At 48.4% G+C, this 21,959-nt stretch overlaps 1 protein-coding gene across 1 annotated transcript in view; it reads right to left on the bottom strand.

The window, feature by feature from the left end:
- The window catches only part of EPHA5 (EPH receptor A5), a 156,520-nt gene that overhangs the window by 81,598 nt on the left and 52,963 nt on the right, over nucleotides 1-21,959 (bottom strand). The window contains exons 2-3 of the mRNA XM_054383320.1: nucleotides 13,195-13,350; nucleotides 6,807-7,142 (exon numbers count right to left, since the gene is read on the bottom strand). Coding sequence (XP_054239295.1) covers nucleotides 6,807-7,142; nucleotides 13,195-13,350 — 492 coding nt within the window. The remainder of the gene's footprint in view (nucleotides 1-6,806; nucleotides 7,143-13,194; nucleotides 13,351-21,959) is intronic.

Here is a 21,959-nt window from a genome sequence, read left to right as displayed (position 1 = left end):
CCTATCAACTGCCTGACTACTTTATGGCCACTTGCTTTGGTTTGTTAGAGAGGTTCTGCAGGAGCTGCAAATGGCACTTGAAGCCCGGGAAAGGCTCTCCTAACTCTTGGTTTGAAACTGGAGTAGGGGAGATTCAGGCTGGCCGTCAGGAGAAAGTTCTGCACAATGAGAGTGGTGAAATACTGGAACAGGTTGCCCAGGGATGTGGTTGAGGCCCCATCCCTGGAGACATTCAAGGTCAGATTTGATGTGTCCCTGGGCAGCCTACTCTGGTTGGAGGTGTCCCTGCTGCCTGCAGGGGGGGTGGACAAGATGACCTTTGAGGGTCTCTTCCAACCCACTTCAATGTGTGAATCTGTAAAACCTCCTGTGCTCCAGGCTGCACCTGGTAGTTGCATGGACAAAGAGGAGCTCTGTACCCTGAGATGTGTTCATACAGCACAGCTCCCTCCCTGCACCATTACTCAACCACAAATGCTTCAAACTGCTCTGGGTCCTCTACTTAACTGTGGAGGAAGATTACTGCCAAGAGCTTACTTGGTACAGCCAGAGAGGCAAGTGGGACGTTTATTAACTGCCTACAAAATTCCCCTGCGATTTCTCTAAGTACATTTTACCTTTTTTTTGGCTATTTTTGTGTCCTGGCTGCCTTAAGAGCACTTTCAGAAAATTAATTTTAATGCTACAATCAGAAAGAACTGATCAGACAAAAGAATTATCAGCTTGCAGGCAGAGGAAAGAGCTGAACAGGATTTTACTAGCAGGAAAAAAAAAAATCTGATGCTGCATTGATGGAGGGGAAAAAAAAAAGAGAGAGAAAAAAAATCTATACATTGATGTCATCTGGGCAGTGAAACCATTTGAGATGCTTTACTTCTGCTCTCTGCCAAGTACTGTGCTCAGCACAATCCAAAAGAGAGCTCCTTGGCCCCAAAGACTGTTTGAAGGTGATTAGGATGAGATTAATAGAAGATTACTGGGCAATCCTTTAAAAATCTGCCAGCAAAATGGGAAATCAAACTTTAAAGCAGCACTATCACTCCTGCAGGGTGAGCGTCAGGAGTGCTCTGTGACACCACAGCTTTCCAGCAGCTCTGACCTTCTGAAGCTCTCATCACATCTGACTGCAGCACAGCCTGCTCTGTGCTCTTGGGAACACGGCAAGAATCGCTCCTCACACACCTCCAAATCCAGTGCTGCGACAATGGAGCTTTACAGGCAAGCCCTGCTCACCACCTTGGCTGTGGAAAGGGAGTTTGCAAAAAATAAGCATCTGCCTAAGCTTTAGCAGGCCTTGGGTCAGCATTTCTGGCTTAAAAGTAGAGCTGGAACTCCAGCCTTGCGAGACACTTGCAAGATGCTGCATCTGCTCCAGCATTCTCTTGGGCAAGTAGAGCCCTGAGCCAAGCCCACCCAGACAAGCCTGTGAGACCTGAAAGCTGCAAGAGCCAGCCCCCGAATCTCACAGGAATTGAAGCTCCCCATTCCCAGAGGCAGGCTGAGACCAAGCCTAGCAGGACAGCCATCTTCTCATCTCATGTCTTGGTGGTTTTCTCTGAGACTGGGCAGGGCTGCAGTCTACTGGTTTCAAGAGCACACAGCTGCTGACATGAGATAGCAACGAGCTCCATGCTGCAGGTTTCCCTTCCTGAACTGCCCTTGGCTGCTTTTCAAAGATTGAATGGAATGCTAATCACACAGAGTCAGAGAATCCCGCTATGGTGGGGGTGGGAAGGGACCTCCTGAGATCATCTACTCCAACCCCTCTGCTAAAGGAAGGTTACCTAGATCAGGTCACACAAGAACACAAGTTTTGGAAGTCTCCAGAGAAGGAGACTCCATAAATTCTCTGGGCACCCTGCTCCAGGCCTCCAGAAGTCTCACAGCAAAGAAGTTTCTCATGATGCTCAAGTGAAACCTTCTGTGTTCTAATTTGTGCCCATATTCCTCTTGTCCTACCACTAGGCATCACTGAGAAGAGACCAGCCTCATCCCCATGATCCCACCCTTTAGCTCTTGCCGAGCACTGAGAAGATCCCCTCTCAGTCTGATCCTCTCCAGGCTCACCAGCCCCACATCCCTCATCTTTCCTCCTCACAGAGATCCTCCAGGCTGCTGAGCATCTTTGTAGCCTTCACTGGACCCTCCAGCAGATCCCTGTCTCTCTTGAACCAGGGAGCTCAAAACTGGACAGAATATTCAAGATGTGGTCTCATGAGGGCAGAGTAGAGGGGTAGGAGAACCTCCCTAGGTCTGCTGGTCACAATCTTCTGCATGGAGACCATTTGCCTTCTAGGCCATGAGGGCACATTGCTGCCTCATATGGTACTAAGGAGAACACTTTTCTCCCTTGCCCCCTCCTGCTGCAGCATCCCAGTGGGCACGCTCAGGGTGAGAGTTCACAGATTCACGGATTGCATTGGACTGGAAGGGACCATCAAGGATCACAGCTGTCAGCACACCTCCCTCCTTCAAGAGCTTTCCAGCTGCTCCAAACATCCAGTAGGGACTTTTCTGTTCAAGCAGCAACCTAGCCCTGCATCTCAGGCAGCAGGATAGGTAGCCAGGTCTTCTCCTCCATCACCTTTGCTTAAACAGAGTTGCCATAGCACAGGATTCAGCTTGTATCACTGGTTTGGCCTCAGGCATGCAGACCTCTCGAGGCATTAGACCTCTTAACTCCTCCTCTGTTAGCATGTCTGGGCCTTTCTTCCACTTCTCCTCCAAAAGGCTCAACAACATCACACAGGTCACAGCAGGGGATTGAACATTGGCTTCCAAATCTTTGAAAACAGGCAGGAGGCTTAGCTGGAAACATGGACAAGGAAAGTCTTTAAGCAGAAAAGAGTCCATGGCATTTGGGATGCCAGCAGGAGAGCTGCCCTGCTCTCCAACCATCAGCTACAGGTCAGCTCCATGCCTGAAGCCATGCCAGCTCCATGCCTGAAGCCATGCCAGCAGGGGAGGTGCTGGAAATGAAAAGCAAAAGGAAACTGCTTGGCTCTTTAGCCTTGGCTTAAAGTGAATCCTCAGGGCAGCTTTTAAGCCTAGAAAGGTTTTAAACACTGCATCTTCCTGCTACACTTCTGAGCAAGTGTAAAGTCCTGCACCTGGGGAGGAACAACTCCTTGCACCAGTGCAGGTTTGAGCTTGACCTGCTGGAAAATAACTCCATGGAGAAGGACCTTGGAGTCCTGGTGGACAAGAAGTTCTCCATGGCATAGCCATGTGCCCTTGTGGCCAAGAAAGCCAATGGGATCCTGGGGTACATTAAGAAAAGTGTGGCCAGCAGGTCAAGTAGGATTTCCCCTACTGCTGCAGCTGGCCTTGGGTCACTTCTTTTAGGGACTCAACTACATCACAACAGCCTTCCTTGAGAACACAACCACCATCAGAACACTCCAGAGCTGTACGTCCTGGTGGCAGTTTCAGGAGGAAGATTCATAGATTGCACTGAGTTGGAAGGGACTTTCAAAGGTCATCTTGTCCAATCCCCCTGCACTCGGCAACAGGAACATCTCCAACTAGAGCAGGCTGCACAGGGACATATCAAAGCAGATCTTAATGTCTCCAGGGATAGGGCCTCAACCACATCCCTGGGCAACCTGTTCCAATATTTCACCACCCTCATTGTGCAGAACTTCCATCTGACACCCAACCTAAATCTCCCCTGCTCCAGTTTCAATCCACTGTTCCTTGTCCTATCACCACAGGCCCTTCTAAACTCCCCAACCTTCCTGTAGGTCCCCTTCAGATATTGAAATGTAGCTCTAAGGTCTCCTTGCAGCATGAGTGGGATATGACTCCTTGAAGCCCCGTGTGCCCTGCCTGCTCTTACTTGAGACAGAACAGCTGAAGGTGAGGTTTGATCAGAGGTATCCAAGCACCTTGGCCTGCATCAGCAATAGTGTGGTCAGCAGGACTAGAGAAGTAGTTGTCCCCCTGTATTCAGTACTGGGGAGGCCACACTTTGAGTCCTGGGTTCAGATTTGGGGCCCTCATTCCAAGAAGGACATTGAAGGGCTGGAGTGGGTTCAGAAAAGCGCAGTGAAGCTGGTGAAGGGTCTGGAGAACAGGGCTGGTGAGGAGCAGCTGAGGGAACTGGGGGTGTTTAGTCTGGAGAAGAGGAGGCTGAGGGGAGACCTCATTGCTCTCTACAACTCCCTGACAGGAGGCTGCAGTGAGGTGGGGCTTGGCCTCTTCTTCCAAGTAGCAAGTGCTAGGAGGAGAGGAAATGGCCTCTAGTTGCACCAGGGGCGATTTAGGTTGGATATTAGAAGAAACTTCTGATTGAAAGGGTTCTCAAAGACTGGCACAGGCTGCCCAGGGAGGTGGTTGAATCCCCATCCCTGGAGGTGTTTTGGAGAGGCAGAAATGTGGTGCTGAGGGCCATGGGTTAGCCTTGGTAAAGTTAAATGATGGTTGGACTGGATGATCTGAAAGGGCTTTTTCAACTCAAACCATTCTATAATTCACAAGAGGAAAACAGTGAAGAGCATTAGGACCCTGACACTCACTCATCTAAAGAGGTGCCCTCAACAGCTGCCAAACTGCCATTCAGTGATGTTCCTCCAGATGATTTCCTGCTGCAGCCACACCAGAAATCCCAGCATGCATTTATTTCCTCTCCTGAAGATATTCCCAAAGGATTTGGCCCACACTTCTAGGACCCAGTCTAATTACTAGAATAAGACTCTGATGATGCATGGAGCAACCACACTCTCTTGCTGCTGTCTACCAAGCCCAGGCATGGACACTGAGGGAGCAGGAATGAAAGGCAGCCCTGCTCCAGGCAGCTATTTTCTGCTCTGCAGTAAGGATCAGCCCATTTCCACACTGGACTGTCTGGCTAAGCCTTGTCTAGAAGGAGGAGTTAAGGAGTGGATCTGGTGTGAGTCATCAGGGGCTCGTATGCCACCAGCTCCCATTCCTGGAGGGCTCCACCAGCCCTGAATTAAAGGGCAAGAAGCAAGCCAGGCAGGCAGAGGGAGAGACCCTAAAACACAGAGCCTGAGGGACAAGAGAAGAACAGAAATGTCTCCAGGGCTTGCAGGAGCGGTGTGATGTGCCTGGTGTGCTGATGTGCATGGAAGGAGATGTAATCATGTTCTTGCCTTCCATCACATCTGCAAATGACAGCAGACAATGCAAACTCCCTGCCTGCATCCAAGGCAACAGCACCTTTCAGCTGCTGGGCAAAGGACAGATCTGAGCTCTGGGCAAAGGGACAAACCAGTCTCCACGATCTCTGCAAAATCAAAAGGACACACCAAGCAGTGATATCTTGGATCTGCCTGCTTAGAGAAGCAGTGACAACATGCCACACCTCAAGAGTCTGAGTCCTGTCACTTCAGCATCACCATGCAGAAGAGAGATTACCCTAAGTCACTCAAAACCATTTTTTCAGGGCAACTATCTGCAAAGTTAGGATGTTTGAACCATTACCATTTGGAATTAGAATCATAAAGTGGGTTTGGTTAGAAGAGACCTCCAAAGGTCATCCAGTCCAACCTCCCTGCAGTCAGCAGAGACATTCTTCACTAGATCAGGTTGCTCAGAGACATGTCCAGGCTCACCTTGAATATCTTCAGGGATGGGGCCTCAACTACCTCTCTGTGCAACCTGTTGCAGTGTTCCAGTACCCTCATGGTGCAGAACTTGTTCCTAGCATCCAATCTAAATCTCTCTTCTCTGATTGCAAAACATTGCCCCTCATCCTGTCTCTGCAGGCCTTTAAAAACAGTCCCTCCCCAGCCTTCATGTAACCCCTTTCAGGCCCTGGAAGGCAGCTCTAAGGTCTCCCTGGAACCTTCTCTTCTCCAGGCTCAACAACTCCAGCTCCCTCAGCTTGTCCTCACAGCAGAGGTGCTTCAACCCTCTGATCACTTTTGTGGCCCCCCTCTGGACCCACTCCAGCAGGTCCACGTCCTTCCTGTGCTGAGGGCTCTTAAAATTTTCCCTTTTCCAGCAGGAGAGGCAATGGTTCTGCCTTTCTGTTTTAGCTGGTGGATACCCCAAAATGCAGAGAAGTGGAAAGATCTCTGAGCAGCTGAGAGCAGAAGGGACAAGCCACAAGCCCTAGAGGCATGTCCTGCTGGAAGGAAGCATACTGAACACTGCGGTGATTAAAACCTATGAGACATAACCACCACCCCCCCACCACCACCCCCCCCACACACACTGGAATAGGTCACACTCAGCCCTCCATGCTGGAGACTTCCACCCATTTCCAGGGGAGGTCAGCAGCAGGCCTGCCTGGCTGGGGTTGCCAGCCCAAGTACCTGCCTGTGGTAGTTTTAGGCTATGCAATTAAATTTTTTTCACAGATCTTGAGCAGAAAGTAGTAAAAATGTAAATAAATCACTCTTGGGTGTAAAAAGGAAAATAATGATTATTCTAAACAATCCCATTGGAGAGATATCTACCATAAGATTTGGTTCCCAAATTCCTCTTTCTTTTCACGTCTTCGCTCAGGGAGATACTAACTGGCTTCACTGACTTTTGTTTTGGAGAAGTCTAATATCCCTGCTTCTGTCTCTTGTTCCTTTTGTACAGGGGGGTTAGGGGGAGGCAGGGAGGGAGAAGCTGCTGCAGCTCCCCTGGTCCCTGGACAGGGGGGTCCTTGTGCTATTTATTAACTGTCAATACTGTATATTTGTACATATTCATTGCATTCCATTGTAGATTGTAGCTTTGCTTGCAAATACAGCTTCCATTTGCTTCCACCTGAGCTAGTCTGGCAAAGTTAATGCTGGGGGGGAAGTTTTCAACCCACCACACTGTCCCCAGGTCGAAGCTCCACTTACCTGCCTGGTTTGTGGTGACATTGACAGCCACAAAGTGGCGCGCGGCGGGGGTCTGGTCGGACACTCCATTCACCGCCTCAATCTCAAAGGTATAGTTTGTGTGGGCCAGCAGATCCACCAGCATGACCGAGGTGTTTTTCAGGCCGCTTTGCTGGGGGAGGTACCTGACATGAGTGCCACAGGCCTCGCACAGCCCCGAGGGGGAGCTGCACTTCTTGCATGCAATAAAATAAGACACATCTTTCCTTCCACCAGTATCAGCGGGGGGGATCCATTCCAGAAAGACACTAGTCTCGTTAACATTGGAGATGGCACTCCGAGGAGCAGAGGGGGGTCCTGGGTTGCAAAGTGAGAAAAACACAGGGTAAAAACACTATTAGCAGTCAGCCTGCTCTCTGCTACTCACCTGCCAGGAAGCACAGGGGCACCATTTACAGCAGCACCTGGAGGACAGGCACGATACCCACCTCTCAACACCCACCTCACCTCAAGGTGTTGAGGACGAGGGAGAAGGCATGGGGCTGGCTCAAACACAACAGAAGGAGCACTTCACCCTGGGGTATTGCCTTTGGTGCTCTCCTTGCTCTTCCTCTGAAGGGAGCTGCAAATCTTTGCTCTGCCCAAGTCACTGGGGGCTTCTCCAGGGGCAAGATTCTCCTTTCTTGCCCCACTGCCCTGCTATTACCAGACCCTAGGAAGCAGACATCTGCAGGGGTACTGATGCTGCTTTGGTACTCAGCTCAGGTGCCAAATCTTTCCTCTGTGTGCATCCACCTCTCCCCAGCAGCTATTTGGCCACAGTGAAACCTAAGCCTGGACATCCAAATCACCACTAAGTAGCCCACAACAGATGGTGATCTCCACAGGCCAATGGAAAGATGGCCGTAGCTGGCCACTCAACAGCAGCCCTCCCGGTCTCTGCCAAGCTCTAGCACGGTTGGTTAGCCTCACCACGCCTGCTTATTTTGCCATGCCTCCCTGCGCAGAATGGCAGCATGGCCCTGGCAAGGCTGGCCAAGGAGACGAGGCTGCTGCAGAGGCACCACAGCTCCTGTAAAAGGCAAGCTGCTTTCTTTTGTCCTGCTGAGAAAGGCCATGACTGGCCAAGCAAAGCCCACCTGCAGACACCTTCAGGAGTGCTTACTTGCAGAGGGTGCTGCAAGCTTTAGGTGTTTAACAGGCTCCTGTTGGAGATGAAGGGTGAACTGCAGATACATCCTGAAGACAAGGTGAAAGGACAAGCAGGAACCTCATCCAAGAGATCCACAGGTTATATACTCAGGGAATGCTGATGAAGGAGGAAGAAAGGGGATGGATTTTAGTCACAGCACCAGCAGAAGCCCTTCAGCAAAGACTGGGATTTTTCCAAGGGAGGTAGACAAGGAAAGGCAGCAGACTGTCCTTTGGTCTGAATGAAGCTGTCAAATTCCATGAACAGCTCCTTGAAAAGAACCCATCAAGGAGCTCCACCAGCTAGAAATCCATCTGAGTTCTACACCTGTCTCGGGCTGTCATTGTCTGGTTGTGTTGTGATAATTAAACTGGGTTTGTTATTTAAAACAGGCAGCCTTGCAAAAATGAAATTACCTTCTGAAGCAGGAGCATTTGCCTCTATTTCCCTTCCCTATTCCCTTTCTGGAGTCTCTAACACTAGCACTGATAAAACACTGCCATGACTTCGACTGGAGATGCTCTGGTTCAATGAGGAACTTGCTGCCAGGGGAAATCAATCATCCTGATAGAGTTTTGTTTGCTTTTACTATTTAGGGGAAAAGCAGCTGAATTGAAAACCTAAAGTCAGTTTAGGAAATGGCAGATCAGCTTTGGTTTGCCTTATGAACACTCCAGATAACCACAAATGGGGAGCAAGCCAACCTGGAATCCCCCACTGCAGGCAGCCAGCACTAATTAGCTGAAGACACCAAGGTACAGCCCAAGTCAGGGCCATTTTCTATCTAATGGAAACTAGGAAACCCATCACTGGAGCTGTGAGTTTTTATGGATGTATTGCACAAAGGGATGGGTTTTTGCTAGTTAAATTGCCCTATTTTTACTTCCACTGGATGGCCCTGGGCATCCTGGTTTAGTTGGACTTGTCCCTACAGGGGATTTGGACAAGATGACCTTTGAGGGTCCCTTCCAACCTAATGCAATCTATGACTCTGTAAATGCCCTTTTATTTCTACCAGTAAGAAGAACTTGGGCATAAGAAACACTTGCTGGACAACGTGTCTTTAACTGGGGATAAATTATTACTGTTGTGAGGCCACCAGAGGTTTTTACTTCTTTGTAGAGAGGTGTCAGCTGCTCTTCTTGAGGGCTTAAAAACATCAGCTTCAGTGGAGGTGCTTGGAAGCTGGTGGGGCTTCATAACCTATGAAATTAGTGTCCCCATGGGGAGCTCAGAGAAAGATCTTTTTACTAGTCTACGGATATCTAACAAGACCTACTTGAAGAATCCTAAAACTGGGTAAACTGGATATCTAACAAGACCTACTGGGTAAAGCTTGGATTCACCACAGCTAGGAGAACAAAGCTGGGTTTTGCCTTTAGAAAAAGGGGGGTCAGCAAGGACCGGCTGCACTTGGTGGGATTAGCTGGGGGCATAAAAATTGTGCCCCTAGGTATCTGAAAGAAACTGAACAAGAACCTTCCAAACTGCAGGATAGGTCAGAGATGGCAGGGAAAAGGAGAAATCAGCGATTCTGATTCCTCTTTGGACTCCCAATGCACCTATCTGCCCTTTACACCAAGGGGAGAAGCTCTATAATTTGGCTGCAGCAATAAGCTAAGCTAAAGGCTGGGGGGAGGGGGTGTTGGTCCTAGATGTGCTAAGGAGGCCTGTCTTTCTGCCAAGGACAAATACATTAGTAAACTAATATCTTTATTTCCTTATAAATGTACTACTTTCTCTCCTAAGCAGGTAAGATCTGGCCTTTCTGTGCCACAATTTGGTAGAAAACACTTTCTGAAGACAAAGATCGTGGTGGGTTTTTTCCTGCTGTTATTTTCAGCTGCACCTATTTGAAAAAGCATAAACTGAGAGAGAGATTACTCTTGAGAGAGAAACATCTGCATGTCCACACTCCAAGTTCAGTGTAAACTCTTTGTGGGTAGAGAATTACACTTAGTAGTAAGAAAACCTTCAGCTTGTCCCACGTGTCTTAATATTAAAAATACCTCTCCAATAGGCTCTGAAAAGCAACAGAGCTACTTGCCAGGGAGGGAGGAGAAAAAGAGGGAAAGGAAAAGAGGAAGGGGAAATCCATGTTTTCATTTGAGAGAAGTGCTGTGCAAGGAGATGAAGCTAGGATTAAGGAGAAACAAAGCACAGTGACCTCCTGCCAAGCACATCATAATATGAAGAGAACTCTCAACTGCCCATCAACACCAAGCAGGTTTGTTGTTTTTTTTTTCTGTCTGAGGCCAATAATTACTTCAGGCTGCAGCACAGCACTGTTAATTTCAAAATTGCCAATCATTACTTATAAACCATGCTTAAAGAACTGGAAAAATGAAATAAAAATGTGGTTTGTGTCCTGCACACCCCCTGCTGTACTTAACTGAGGATGGTGCAGCAGTTCTCTTTAGTGCTGCTGCTTGTATCAGGGAGATTCATGTGGCCTGGGACTGAAAAGTGTTTACTTTAAACCAGGAAACCATGAATTTATAGCTAAACTGGCTAGGAAGGGGCTCTGCAGGTGTAGAGCAGAAAATGGACATTGATGCAGTCTCTGGAATTAACTAGATTTCAAGTTGAGGGAATCCTATGGATATTATTAACTTCTCCAGTAATAAATAATAATAATAAAGATAATAGTAACATACAAAAAGCTTGCAAAATTTTCCCCCAGACATGACTCAAGTTTGTCCTGCTTTCTGTTTCAGTTCACAGTGAGATGTTTCCTTCCAGATCTAATTGGACCGGTTGAAAATGTCAGGGTCATTGCCTACACTTCACTGTCCCTGCCCAAATTTATAACCTGGGAGAGCATGTGAGCCCTCCTCATCACATCCAAGGAAACAGTGATGGATTTAGGATAAAATCCCATCAAAAGGTGAGCAGGGCAAGCAAGAAGGATACAGAGAAGACTCAGATGTGCTCTGCTTTTGAGGTCTAAAGTGGAAATGCCATCAGAGGTAATGCAACATTCTCAACTGCTCTGGGTGACAGAAACTGGGCAGTGTTTTGGTCAGCAGCAAAACTCTCACCTGCCCCAGCAGCACTCAAGGTCTGGCCAAGCCATATCCTAATAGAAGCTTCAGACATCTGCCTGAGTTTTAAATCACCTAATAGTAGGCATTTAATGTATTAAACTACCTAATAGTAAGCATTTAATGTTTTAAACTACCTAATAGTAAGCTTTTTAAAACAAAAAAAGAAACAAATAGTGGAACAAACCCACTCAAATATTAAAACCATCACCAAGCTTTCAAAAAAGAAGAAAACCAGCAACAACAAAAAGCCAACACAAACCCAAGCAAGCATTAAAAAAAAAAAAAAAAGAAAAAAACATTCAAAGCTCAAGAGAAACCCCATGCTATTTACAGAATCACAAATGACAGTCTTGACCCTCCAGGGTTCGAACTGCAGAAATCTGAGGATGACAGGCATTCAAATTTCACTTCTCTTTAACACGAGCTGGTCACCGAGCTTGCTTGTGCCTGTCTGAATGTCCTGCTCTCCGCTCAGGTCACAAGCAGGCACAAACCTCCTCCTCCTCCTCAGCAAAGGAAGCTCCTTCCCTGTGCTAATCCACCAGCAGGACAGACGGATGTGTCCCCCTCCATCCTGAGAGGGGACAGGGAGAAACATTCCTGATGAACTGTGGATAGCGGCAGCCTGGCATCGCTCTGTGCCAGCCTCTGGCTCTGGATCTGCCAGCACAGAAAAGCTGGTTTGACGTGTTTCCAGAGCTCAGAGCACTTCTCTCCCTTCCCACTTCCCAACACCACACTGGATCTCATCCTCTCTCCTTTACCTATGTTTTTCAAGTCAGGCTAAGGGGCACAATGGACATCAAGAAGCTCTGGTATCAAAGTTGTTCAGGCTGTACCCCACCCTTGCTACCCTTCCAAAAGACACCAGCAAGTCTACTGAACACACTGAGAAGTGCTTCTGTGACTCACTGCCCCAGCCCACTTTGACCCCATGGTACCAGCTACCACTGGTGCCCTAAGGCTGTCTTCTCCTCCCCTGTAGCAGCACCTCCCCACAGCTACATGCTTCCTGCTTCTTTGGCTGGTAAAAAGGAAATGCAGAGTTCAAGGACCCCAGTTCTGCTCCTGCAGGCAAGCAGAGACGTGCTGAGGGCAACTCACTTTGAGAGAGTGCCTCTGCAACAGGAAGAGGCTTCTTTCTCTTTTTGAAGTGCAAACTGGGGAGGCTCAGAAGGGCACCTGTGTTCACTGGGATGAAGGCACAAAAAGCCACTATCATGCAAGGCAACAGTAAGAAGTCACCTCTGCACTGTTGCCCCGTGGCAATATGAACATGCATGGACTCACAAACCTACTTTTATCTCCACCACTTCAGTTCCTTGCAAGCTCTGTCTGCTCCTGCCCCAGCAGTTCAGCTTCTCCTGGGTTTGTTCTAACATTTTACATTGCAAAAATTCCATTCAGAGCAGGACAGGTCAAGGTCAGCAAACACCTGTGGCCTGTGCTACTCTCACTGGGACTAGCTGAAGGCACACAAATTGTGCCCCTAGGTATCTGAAACAAACTGAACAAGAACCTTCCAAGCTACAGGACAGCTCATAGATGGCAGGAAAAGGACAAGACAAGTGATTCTCACCCCACCTTGGACTCCCAATGCTCCCACTGGCTCCCTACACCAAGGGCAGAGGCTCTACATGTTGGCTACAGGTTTGAAGAAGCCATTTCCCCCCACAGAGTTTGAGGCTACCCTGAAGAACACACATCTCCAGCTGGACTGGAGAAGTGCTGCTCTCTCTCCTTACTGGTTCACCACCTACAAGCTAAGAGATGACACTAAGCAGGACCACACAGACTCCATCCATCCATTCATTGTCCCTTCTGCTTGTGTGCTCTGGTTGGTACCCAAGCACACACCGATGCAGAGGGCTGAAGGCCACACTCCTGGCTGAGTCCACCCATGAGGGGACAGCAAGAGATGGAGCATCCCTTTGCTCCAAAAATGCCTCCTGGGTTTCAATGCTGTCTTTTGAAGCAAAAAGCTTTGAAAAGTCAATGTGTAATCAGGGGTATGGTGAGCAAAAGCCAGTGAGACTACCAGTGTGGTCAAGCTTAGTTCAGACTCCAGCCCAGAGCCTAGGAAAGGACATTCATTCAGATCATGAGGTCTGGTCACAGCACAGGAACAGCTCCAAAAGGATTAAACCCAACCCTAGAAGCATCTGCTTACTTGTACAGGCCATGGTAGGTGGGTCTGACTCCTTCCTAAAATAGTGTTCTTCACACAGGCAAGATGTGGATGCTTCATCAAGCGTGTAGCTGTGAGGGGGACATTTGCTGCAGGATGGACTGTGGGGTGAAGCTTTGAAGAACCCAGGTCTGCATACTGTGAAAAGAAGAACCACAAGCTAAGCTCTCCCAGCATAAAATTAGTCTCTTCCCATTTTTTTTTAAATGAAAACACCCCCCCCAACCATATCTTCAGCTAGAAAACAGACAAACAACTTGCAAGCAATTTGGTTTGCAGATTTGAAATCAGCTGTGCAACTACCAGGCAGTGCATATTTAAATATCTGCGTGGAAAGAGAATGAGAAGTATTTTATTTTTTTCTTTCCCCTACCACCTCCCTTGCTGGGTATTTATTTTCCTTCTTGAATGCATTAGAAGGAACAACTTCTGGTGGGTTCTGCTTTACAGAAAATGTTTATTGCATTTGGGTTTGCTTCATTTTTCTTTTTCTTCTTTTTTTTTTTTTATTACGCTTTTCTTCACTGAGCCTTAAAAAAACCCCCAAACCAGGTAAAATACATCTGGTGTTTTTCATTTCAGATGTTGCACACCCAGAAATCGATGTCCCTGGCAAACAAACAGCAGCACTGTGGTGGAGGATGAGTTCAGGATCGACAGCTTGAAGACACAGTGATAAGGCTGCTTCCCTAGGGTCTTCTCCCCTGCAAACCTGTGATGAATTTTAACATGCTCCACATAAGACAGACTTTCTCTGGGGCCTTAAAAACCATCTCATTCAATTCCCCCTACCATGGCAGGGACACCTTCCACTAGACCACATTGCTCAAGGCCCCATCCAACCTGGCCTTCAGCATCTTTGGTAGGGAGCATCCACAACCTCCCTCGGCAACCAGTTCCAGTGTCTCACAACCCTCTAGTGTCAAGAATTTCTTCCTAATCTCCAATCTCAATCTCCCTTCTTCCAGCTCAAAGCTCAAATTCATGCAAAATATTCCTTCCAGCTCCAATATATCTGCATGACAAGGCACAGAGGCTCGAAACAAGAGTTGTTTTTTTCTCTCACAAATATAATAGATGGGTAAAGGGAGCTTGGGACTGCTGTTGGGTTTTTTAATTATTGTATTTTTTTTTAAATTGAAGTGTTATCTAGTTCCAGGCTCCTGAAACAAGTGCTCTTGCTTCATGGATTCATAGAATGGTTTGGGTTGGAAGAGACTTCAAAGATCATCCAGCTCCAACCCCCCTGCCACGGGCAGAGACTCCTCCCACTAGGATCAGGTTGCTCAAGGCCCCAACCCACCTGGCCTAGAACACCTCCAGGGAGGAGGCATCCACAACTTCCCTGGACAACCTCTTCCAGTGTCTCACCACCCTCAGTGTCAAGAATTTCTTCCTAATTCCCAGCCTCAATCTCCCCTCTTGCAGCTCAAAGCCATTGCCCCTCATCCTGTCACTCCAAGCCCTGTCAAAAGTCCCTCCCCAGCTCTCCTGTAGCTCCTTTCAGGTACTGGAAGGCTGCTCTAGTGTTTCCCTGGAGCCTTTTCTCCTCCAGGCTGAACAAGCCCAACTCTCAACCTGTCCCCATAACAGAGGTTCTCCAGCCCCTGGATCATTTTTGTGGCCTCCTCTGGACCCTCTCCAGCAGTTCTATGTCCTTCTAGTACTGGGGGCCCTAGAACTGGACACAGTTGTCTAGGTAGGGTGTCACAAGAGTAGAGTACAGGCAGGTCCTCCCACACCTTCCCCCAGCTCCCTTTTCTTCCCACAGGACAGGCAGAGAACAAATAGTAGGACTAAAGGATTCACAGAGGTTTTAAAAACACAACTTCAAAACCTGCTCATCATCCAACTCACGTTCCACAGCCAGGTGGGCTGTGAGCTCTGCAGGACACAGCTCTCCTGCCTTGTGTCCATCCACCAGCACTGGTGAGTAAACCAAGGGCTGAATTTTCTCTTGAAGGCTGCTAACTCCACTGCACATTCCCCAGTCTGTAGCACAGAGCTAAGTTGTTTTATTTACTTCACAGCCACTTTTGAATGCTTCCCTACATACAGCAAGGATTTAGACAATCTCTGGGAAGCCTTCAGGGAGAGGAGACCACCATGGTCTCTGCTCTGCCCTGGTGAGGCCACATTTGCAGTAATGCATCCAGTTCTGGGCTCCCTGATTCAAAAAGGACAGGGACTTGCTGGAGAGGGTACAGAAAGGGCTACAAAGATGAAGAGGGGACTGGAACATCTCTGTGATGAGGAATTTGGACTGTTCAGTCTGGAGAAGAGCAGCTTCAGGGGAGAATCTCGTCAATGCTGATCAATACTTCAAGGATGGGTGTCAGGAGGATGGGACCAGACTTTGTTCAGTGGTGCCCAGTGACAGGACAAGGACTAACAGGCACAAACTTGAACATAAGAAGTTCCATCTAAAGATGAGGAGGAACTTATTTAAATTAAGGGTGGTGGAGCACTGGAACAGGCTGCCCACAGAGATGATGGAGTCTCCATTTCTGAAGACATTCCAAACCCACCTGGACGTGTTCCTGTGTGACCTTTTCTAGGTGACTCTGCCTTGGCAGAGGAGTTGACTCAATGATCTCCAGAGGTCCCTTCCAACCCCTGCCAATCCCTGCTGGGATCGAGTGAAATGGCTCCTCTCTACCCTCTGATTTTTATTTCCAAACAAATCAAACCCAGTCACAGAGGCAGGGAACAGAGATGGGGGAAGAAAAGCACACAACCCCCATGCTACACAAAATGATGCTCAAGCCCACAACTTGTGTGTGCTGGATGTAATTACCCTTCCAAAGAGCAATTGAATTCATCTCATTATGTCCCATCATACAGACACAAAATCATTACAGCACAAGAGTTTATTGTGCTTCTATTTTTCTTGTGGCAAAGCAGCAAATGCAAAGAAAGTCACTTTGCCTTGACAGCCTTCCAAGGAGGTGCAGCGTGCTAACGGTGGCGTTGACATGGAGCAAGCTCAAAGGCAGCGTCTGGTTTCCATGAGTAACTGCAGAGCCGACAGATGCACAACAGCCAATAACCCACCTCTTAACGAGGGATGGCAAAGAAACCCAGCTGCACCAAGCTGCCTATCACCTGCAGGCTCCCACCGTTCAGACAAGTCCCTCCTCTATCCAAAAAGTCTGAGGAGGAACATTCAAGAGCACGGTTCCAATGTGAGGCCTCATAACGAACAGCCAGCAGAGCAGTGTGCTGACAGGTCCAAGGGAAATAGTTTTGTGGTGGCCAGAAGGGAAGGGGTTGGATTGATGATTGTGCTGATAGAGCTGAAATTCCCCCCCCACCAACAAGTAACCAGGCTAGCCCAGTCTGGAAGCAAATGAAGGCTGTATTTACAAGCAGAGAAATGCAATGAATATGTACAAATATACAAAATTCACAACACTTACAAATATATACAATCAACAGAAAAGCACAACCGATCTCCCTTTGCTTCCCCCCAGGGGGACCCTCCCAAAGGGGCCTCTCTCCCAGGAGCTTCCCCCCCAGACCCCCCTTGGACAGAGAAGCAGTTAGTTAAGCAGAAAGTTGTTAACTTAGCTGCCAAGGTCAGTGCGTTATCTTCAGCCAGAAGAGAAGAAGAAACAGCAGCCAGACAGCCCAGCAACTGCCCCCACTGCCGAACGCAGAATGTGCCGAATGCCTACTTTGTTTTGGGTAATAGTTCTTAAACATTTCTATCTATCCAATGGAAGTGTTTAGAACAATCAGTATTTTGCTTTCTTACACCCAATAGTGACTTATTTACACTCTTTCACTTTCTCTGTTTTGAACTTTGCAAGGAAAAAATTAAAAAGACAGTTTCAAACCATGACAATGATCTTCAAGAGGTTCCTTGAAACCCTACCCTTCTGTGATTCTGAGAATGCAGGCACAAGAGATCATAGAATCATATGTTTCAGTTGGAAAAGCTCTTTAAGATCATGGAGCCCAATCATTCTCTAACTCTACCAAGGCTGGCAAGACCTCACTGGGAGTATTGAATCCAGCTCTGGAGCCCACAACACAGAAAGGATGTGAACCCGATAGAACAGGTCCACAGGAGGCCACAAAAATGATCAGGGGGCTAGAATACCACTGCTATGAGGACAGGCTGAGGGAGCTGGGCTTGTTCATCCTGGAGAGGAGAAGGCTACCGGGAGACCTTAGAACAGCCTTCCAGTACCTGAAAGGGCCTACAAGAAGGCTGCAGAGGGACTGTGCAGTGTGACAGTGAAGTGACAGGACAAGGGGCAATGGTTTGAAATGAGAGAAGAGCAGATTTACATTGGATGTTAGGAACAAGTTCTGCACCACTGGATGCTGGAACACTGCAACAGGTTGCCCAGGGAGGGAGTTGAGGTTCCATCCCTGGAGATACTCAAGGTGAGGCTGGACAAGGCTCTGAGCAACCTGATGTAGTGGAGGATGTCCCTGCTGACTGCAGGGCAGTTGGACTGGATGAGCTTTGGAGGTCCCTTCCAACTTAAACCATTCTACGATTCTAAACCCTCAGCACCACATCTCTGCCTCTTTGAAACACCTCTGGGGATGGGGATTCAACCACCCTGGGCAGACTGCTCCAATTCCTAACAATCTTTTTGGACATGGAGAAACATTTCTTCACCAAACTTAAACCTCCCTTGCTGCAACCTGAGGCCTGTTTATCTTAAAAACAAAAACAAACAAACAAACAAAAACAACAACAACAAAAAAGAAAGATGAGGACAGAAAACAAATACTAGAATTAGCACAGTGAGTGGTGGCACACCAAGTCCACATTCCTGCTGCAGGTTCTTTTGAGAGGACAAAGAGGGATTTGTAGGCTTCTCCCCCCCACCAGCTTTCTAGCCCCTGGAGACCAGCAGCCTGAGGACCATTCCTAATGGAAACCACATTTGCACTACCACACTGACGAGCAGAAGCAGTTGGAGCTGCATGGGTGTTTCTCAGGCACAACCAGCAGCTGCTGCAACATTTTTCTCTATACCCTTTCTCAAGTTTGCTTTGTACAGGACAGTAGTGTGTCCTGGTGGGCAAGAAGGCCAGTGGTCTCCTGGGTATGCATGAAGAAGAGTGTGGTCAGCAGGTCAAAAGAGATTCTCCTCTCCCTCTACTCTGCCCTGGTGAGCCCATATCTGGAGTATTATGTCCAGCTCTGGGCTCCCCAGTTCAAGAGGGACAGGGATATACTGGAGAGAGTACAATGAAGGATATGAGGATGCTGAAGGGACTGGAATCTTCTGTCTGATGAGGAAAGGCTGAGAGACCTGGGGCTGCTTAGCCTGGAGAAGAGAAGGCTGAGAGAGGATCCTATCTCATGAGGTTTAGGGTGACAGGTTGGACTCGATGATCTTTGAGGTCTCTTCCAGCCTTCTTGATTCTATGATTCTATCAGTATCTATAAATATCTGAGGGGTGAGTGTCAAGAAGAAGGGGCCAGGCTCTTTACAGTGGTGTCCTGTGATCGGACAAGCGGCAAAGGATTCAAACTGGAACACAGAAGTTCCACCTCAACATGAGGAGAAACTTCTTTGCTGTGAGGTTGATGGAACCCTGGAGCAGACTGCCCAGGGAGGTTGTGGAGTCTCCTTCTCTGAAGACATTCAAAACCCATCTGGATGTGTTTCTGTGTGAGCTGCCCTAGGTGATCCTGCTCTGGCAGAGAGACTGGTCTGAACATGAGCCAGCAGTGTGCCCAGGTGGCCAGGAAGGCCAATGGCATCCTGGCCTGTATCAGGAATAGTGTAGCCAGCAGGACAAGGGAGGTTATTCTTGCCCTGTACTCAGCACTGGTCAGGCCACACCTGGAGTACTGTGTCCAGTTCTGAGAGATGTTGAGGTACTGGAACATGTCCAGAGAAGGGCAATGAAGCTGGTGAGGGTCTTGGAACACAAACCCTATGAGGAGAGGATGAGGGAGCTGGGACTGTTTAGCCTGGAGAAGAGGAGGCTCAGGGGTGACCTCATTGCTGTCTACAACTACCTGAAGGGAGGCTGTAGCCAGGTGGGGGTTGGTCTCTTCCCCCAGGCAACCAGCAGCAGAATGAGGGGACACAGTCTCAAGTTGTGCCAGGAGAGGTATAGGCTGGAGGTGAGGAGAAAGTTCTTCACAGAGAGAGAGATTGCAATGGGCTGCCCAGGGAGGTGGTGGAGTTACCATCGCTGGAGGTGTTCAAGAGGAGACTGGATGAGGCACTTAGTGCCATGGTCTAGTTGATTGGATAGGGCTGGGTGATAGGTTGGATTGAATGATCTTGGAGGTCTCTGGTTGATTCTATGATCTTCAGAGGTCCCTTCCAACCCCTACCACTCTGTGATTCTATGACACAAAGGATAGGACAGCTGATGAGGTGCTTCAGGCAGCAATTAGAAGGAATTCCATGATTTAATGGACACTGTGAGATGAAAGCTGACTCAGGAACATCTTATGCCTTACAGAATCTCCAGCTGCCCTACACCTTCCATCTGCACCCACCTCAGGCCACAAGTGTTGGAAGCAAAGACCACCTCCAAGGCTCTCCATATGCACATCACCATGTTGCTAAAAACACCTGATTAACAGAGATGAGAATTGCATTTTTGTCCCTGGAGATGGAGAAACCTGGAAACACAACTCTATAAGCCTTGAAACCCCAGGAGATATGAACAAGGTCCAACCTATTACTGCTCACTTTGTACCCCCATGATGCCTGGAGGATAATCTCACAGTGCTTAAGTGCTTAGGATCAGCAAAGTGACATTTCCTATATCCCAGAAGATAAAGCTCCAACACAAATCATGCTGTCTGCCTTACAGAGCACTGAGTCAGTCTCTCCACAGTCATCAGCAAGCACGTGAGCAGCTGCTTAGCCACAAATAAAGGAAGAAAACCTGTACACTGTGCTCAAGGGTCCAAGAAGGCCACCAGCATCCTGGTCTGAATCAGCAATGGTGTAGTCAGCAGGACCTGGGCAGTGACTGCCCCCTGTAATCAGCACTGGTGAGGCCACATCTTGAGTCCTGGGTTCAGTTTCAGGGCCCCCACTACAAGAAGGACATTGAGGGGCTGGAGCAGGTCTAGGGAAGGGCAAAAAAGCTGGTGAAGGGTCTGAAGAACAGGGATGGTGAGGAGCAGCTGTGGGAACTGGGCATGTTTAGCCTAGAGGTTAAGGGGAGACCTCATTGCTCTCTACGACTCCCTGATAGGAGGCTGGAGTGAGGTAGAGGTTGACCTCTTCTCCCTAGGAACAAGTGACAGAATCAAATTACCTGAAATTGTGCCAGGGGAGGTTTACGTTGGAGATGAGGAAAAATGTCTTTGCTGCAAGAGTAGTGAGGGATTGGAACAGGCTGCCCAGGGAGGTGCTGGAGTCACCACCCCTGGTGGACATGGCACTTGGGGACATAGTTTAATGGTCATGGTGGTGCTGTGCTGAAGGTAGGACTGGATGATCTTAGAGGTCTTTTCCTACCCACAGAATTCTGTGATTTTATAAGGACTCTTAGTCTAGACAGAGCAGAGGTTATCCAACTGAAGGAACAACAGGTACAAGGTGGAACACAGCAGGTTCCATCCCAACATAAGGAGAAACTTTTTTGCATGAGGGTGCTGGAGCCCTGGAGCAGGCTGCCCACAGAGGTTGTGGATGTCCCCTCCCTGGATGTGTTCAAGGCCAGGCTGGATGAGGCCTTGATCAACCTGGTCTAGTGAAAGATGTCCCTGCCCATGTCAAGAAGGTTGGAACTGGATGACCTTCAAGGTCCCTTCCAACCTAAACATTTTTATGATTATCAATAAATTAGTCCTTTCAGTTCCTCCCTTTGAAAAATGCCACCACTTCCACTAAGTGTCCCACTAAACTGTTACAGGGCTATTTATGACATGGGCAGAGTTGCTGGAGAACCAAGAACTGCCCCTAATGACATTAATGGGTTCATTCTTAACAATTTCAAAGTTCACCAGATGGTATCATTCCGACAAATCCAACAAAGTCCTGAGGTACTACACTGACAAGCCAGAAAAAGTCCTAAACCCATGCATTTGGAAATGCCCCTGGTGACAAGATCACGATGACATGATCCTAATGGGCTGCATTTCTGCTGCTCATTCCCACTCTGCTCTGAAGACTCTGAAGCAATCAATCCGATGAAACCTGAGTCAAATCCCAACTCCCAGCAGCACAAGAGAGGAGCAGGGAAGGGGACTTACCTTGGCATGTATGCAAATCACAGAATGTTAGGGGCTGGAAGGGACCTCTGGAGATCACCTGGTCCAAATCCCCTGCTGAAGCAAGAGCACCTAGATCAGGTTGCACAGGAACATCCCCAAACTGGTTTGGAATCTCTCCAGAGAAGGAAACTCCACAACCTCTCTGGGCAGCCTGCTCCAGTTCTCTGTCACCCTCACACCAAAGAAGTTTCCCCTTAAGTTCAAGTGAAACCTCTTGGGTTCTAGTTTGTACCTGCTGGCCCTTGCCCTGTCACTGGGCACCACTGAAAAGAGCCCAGTCCCATCCTCTTGACCTCCACCCACTAGATGTTGGCCAGCATCCTTCTCAGTCTGTTCCTCTCCAGACTAAGCAGCCCCAGGTCTCTCAGCCTCTCCATGACAGCATTTGGGTTTGATTTTGGAAAAGGAAAGCAAGGTCTAGAACAATAAATCCTCACAGAAGAAACAGAAGATGGTTCAGAAGCACTCAGCCCTGTGCCAGCAAGCTTACACCAGCTGTGCTGCTGGTAGGGCTAGCTGGACATGC

Source organism: Indicator indicator, chromosome 8, assembly GCF_027791375.1.
Source record: "Indicator indicator isolate 239-I01 chromosome 8, UM_Iind_1.1, whole genome shotgun sequence".
In the NCBI taxonomy this organism is placed as follows: domain Eukaryota; kingdom Metazoa; phylum Chordata; class Aves; order Piciformes; family Indicatoridae; genus Indicator; species Indicator indicator.
This window is presented reverse-complemented; position numbering and strand designations above follow the sequence as displayed.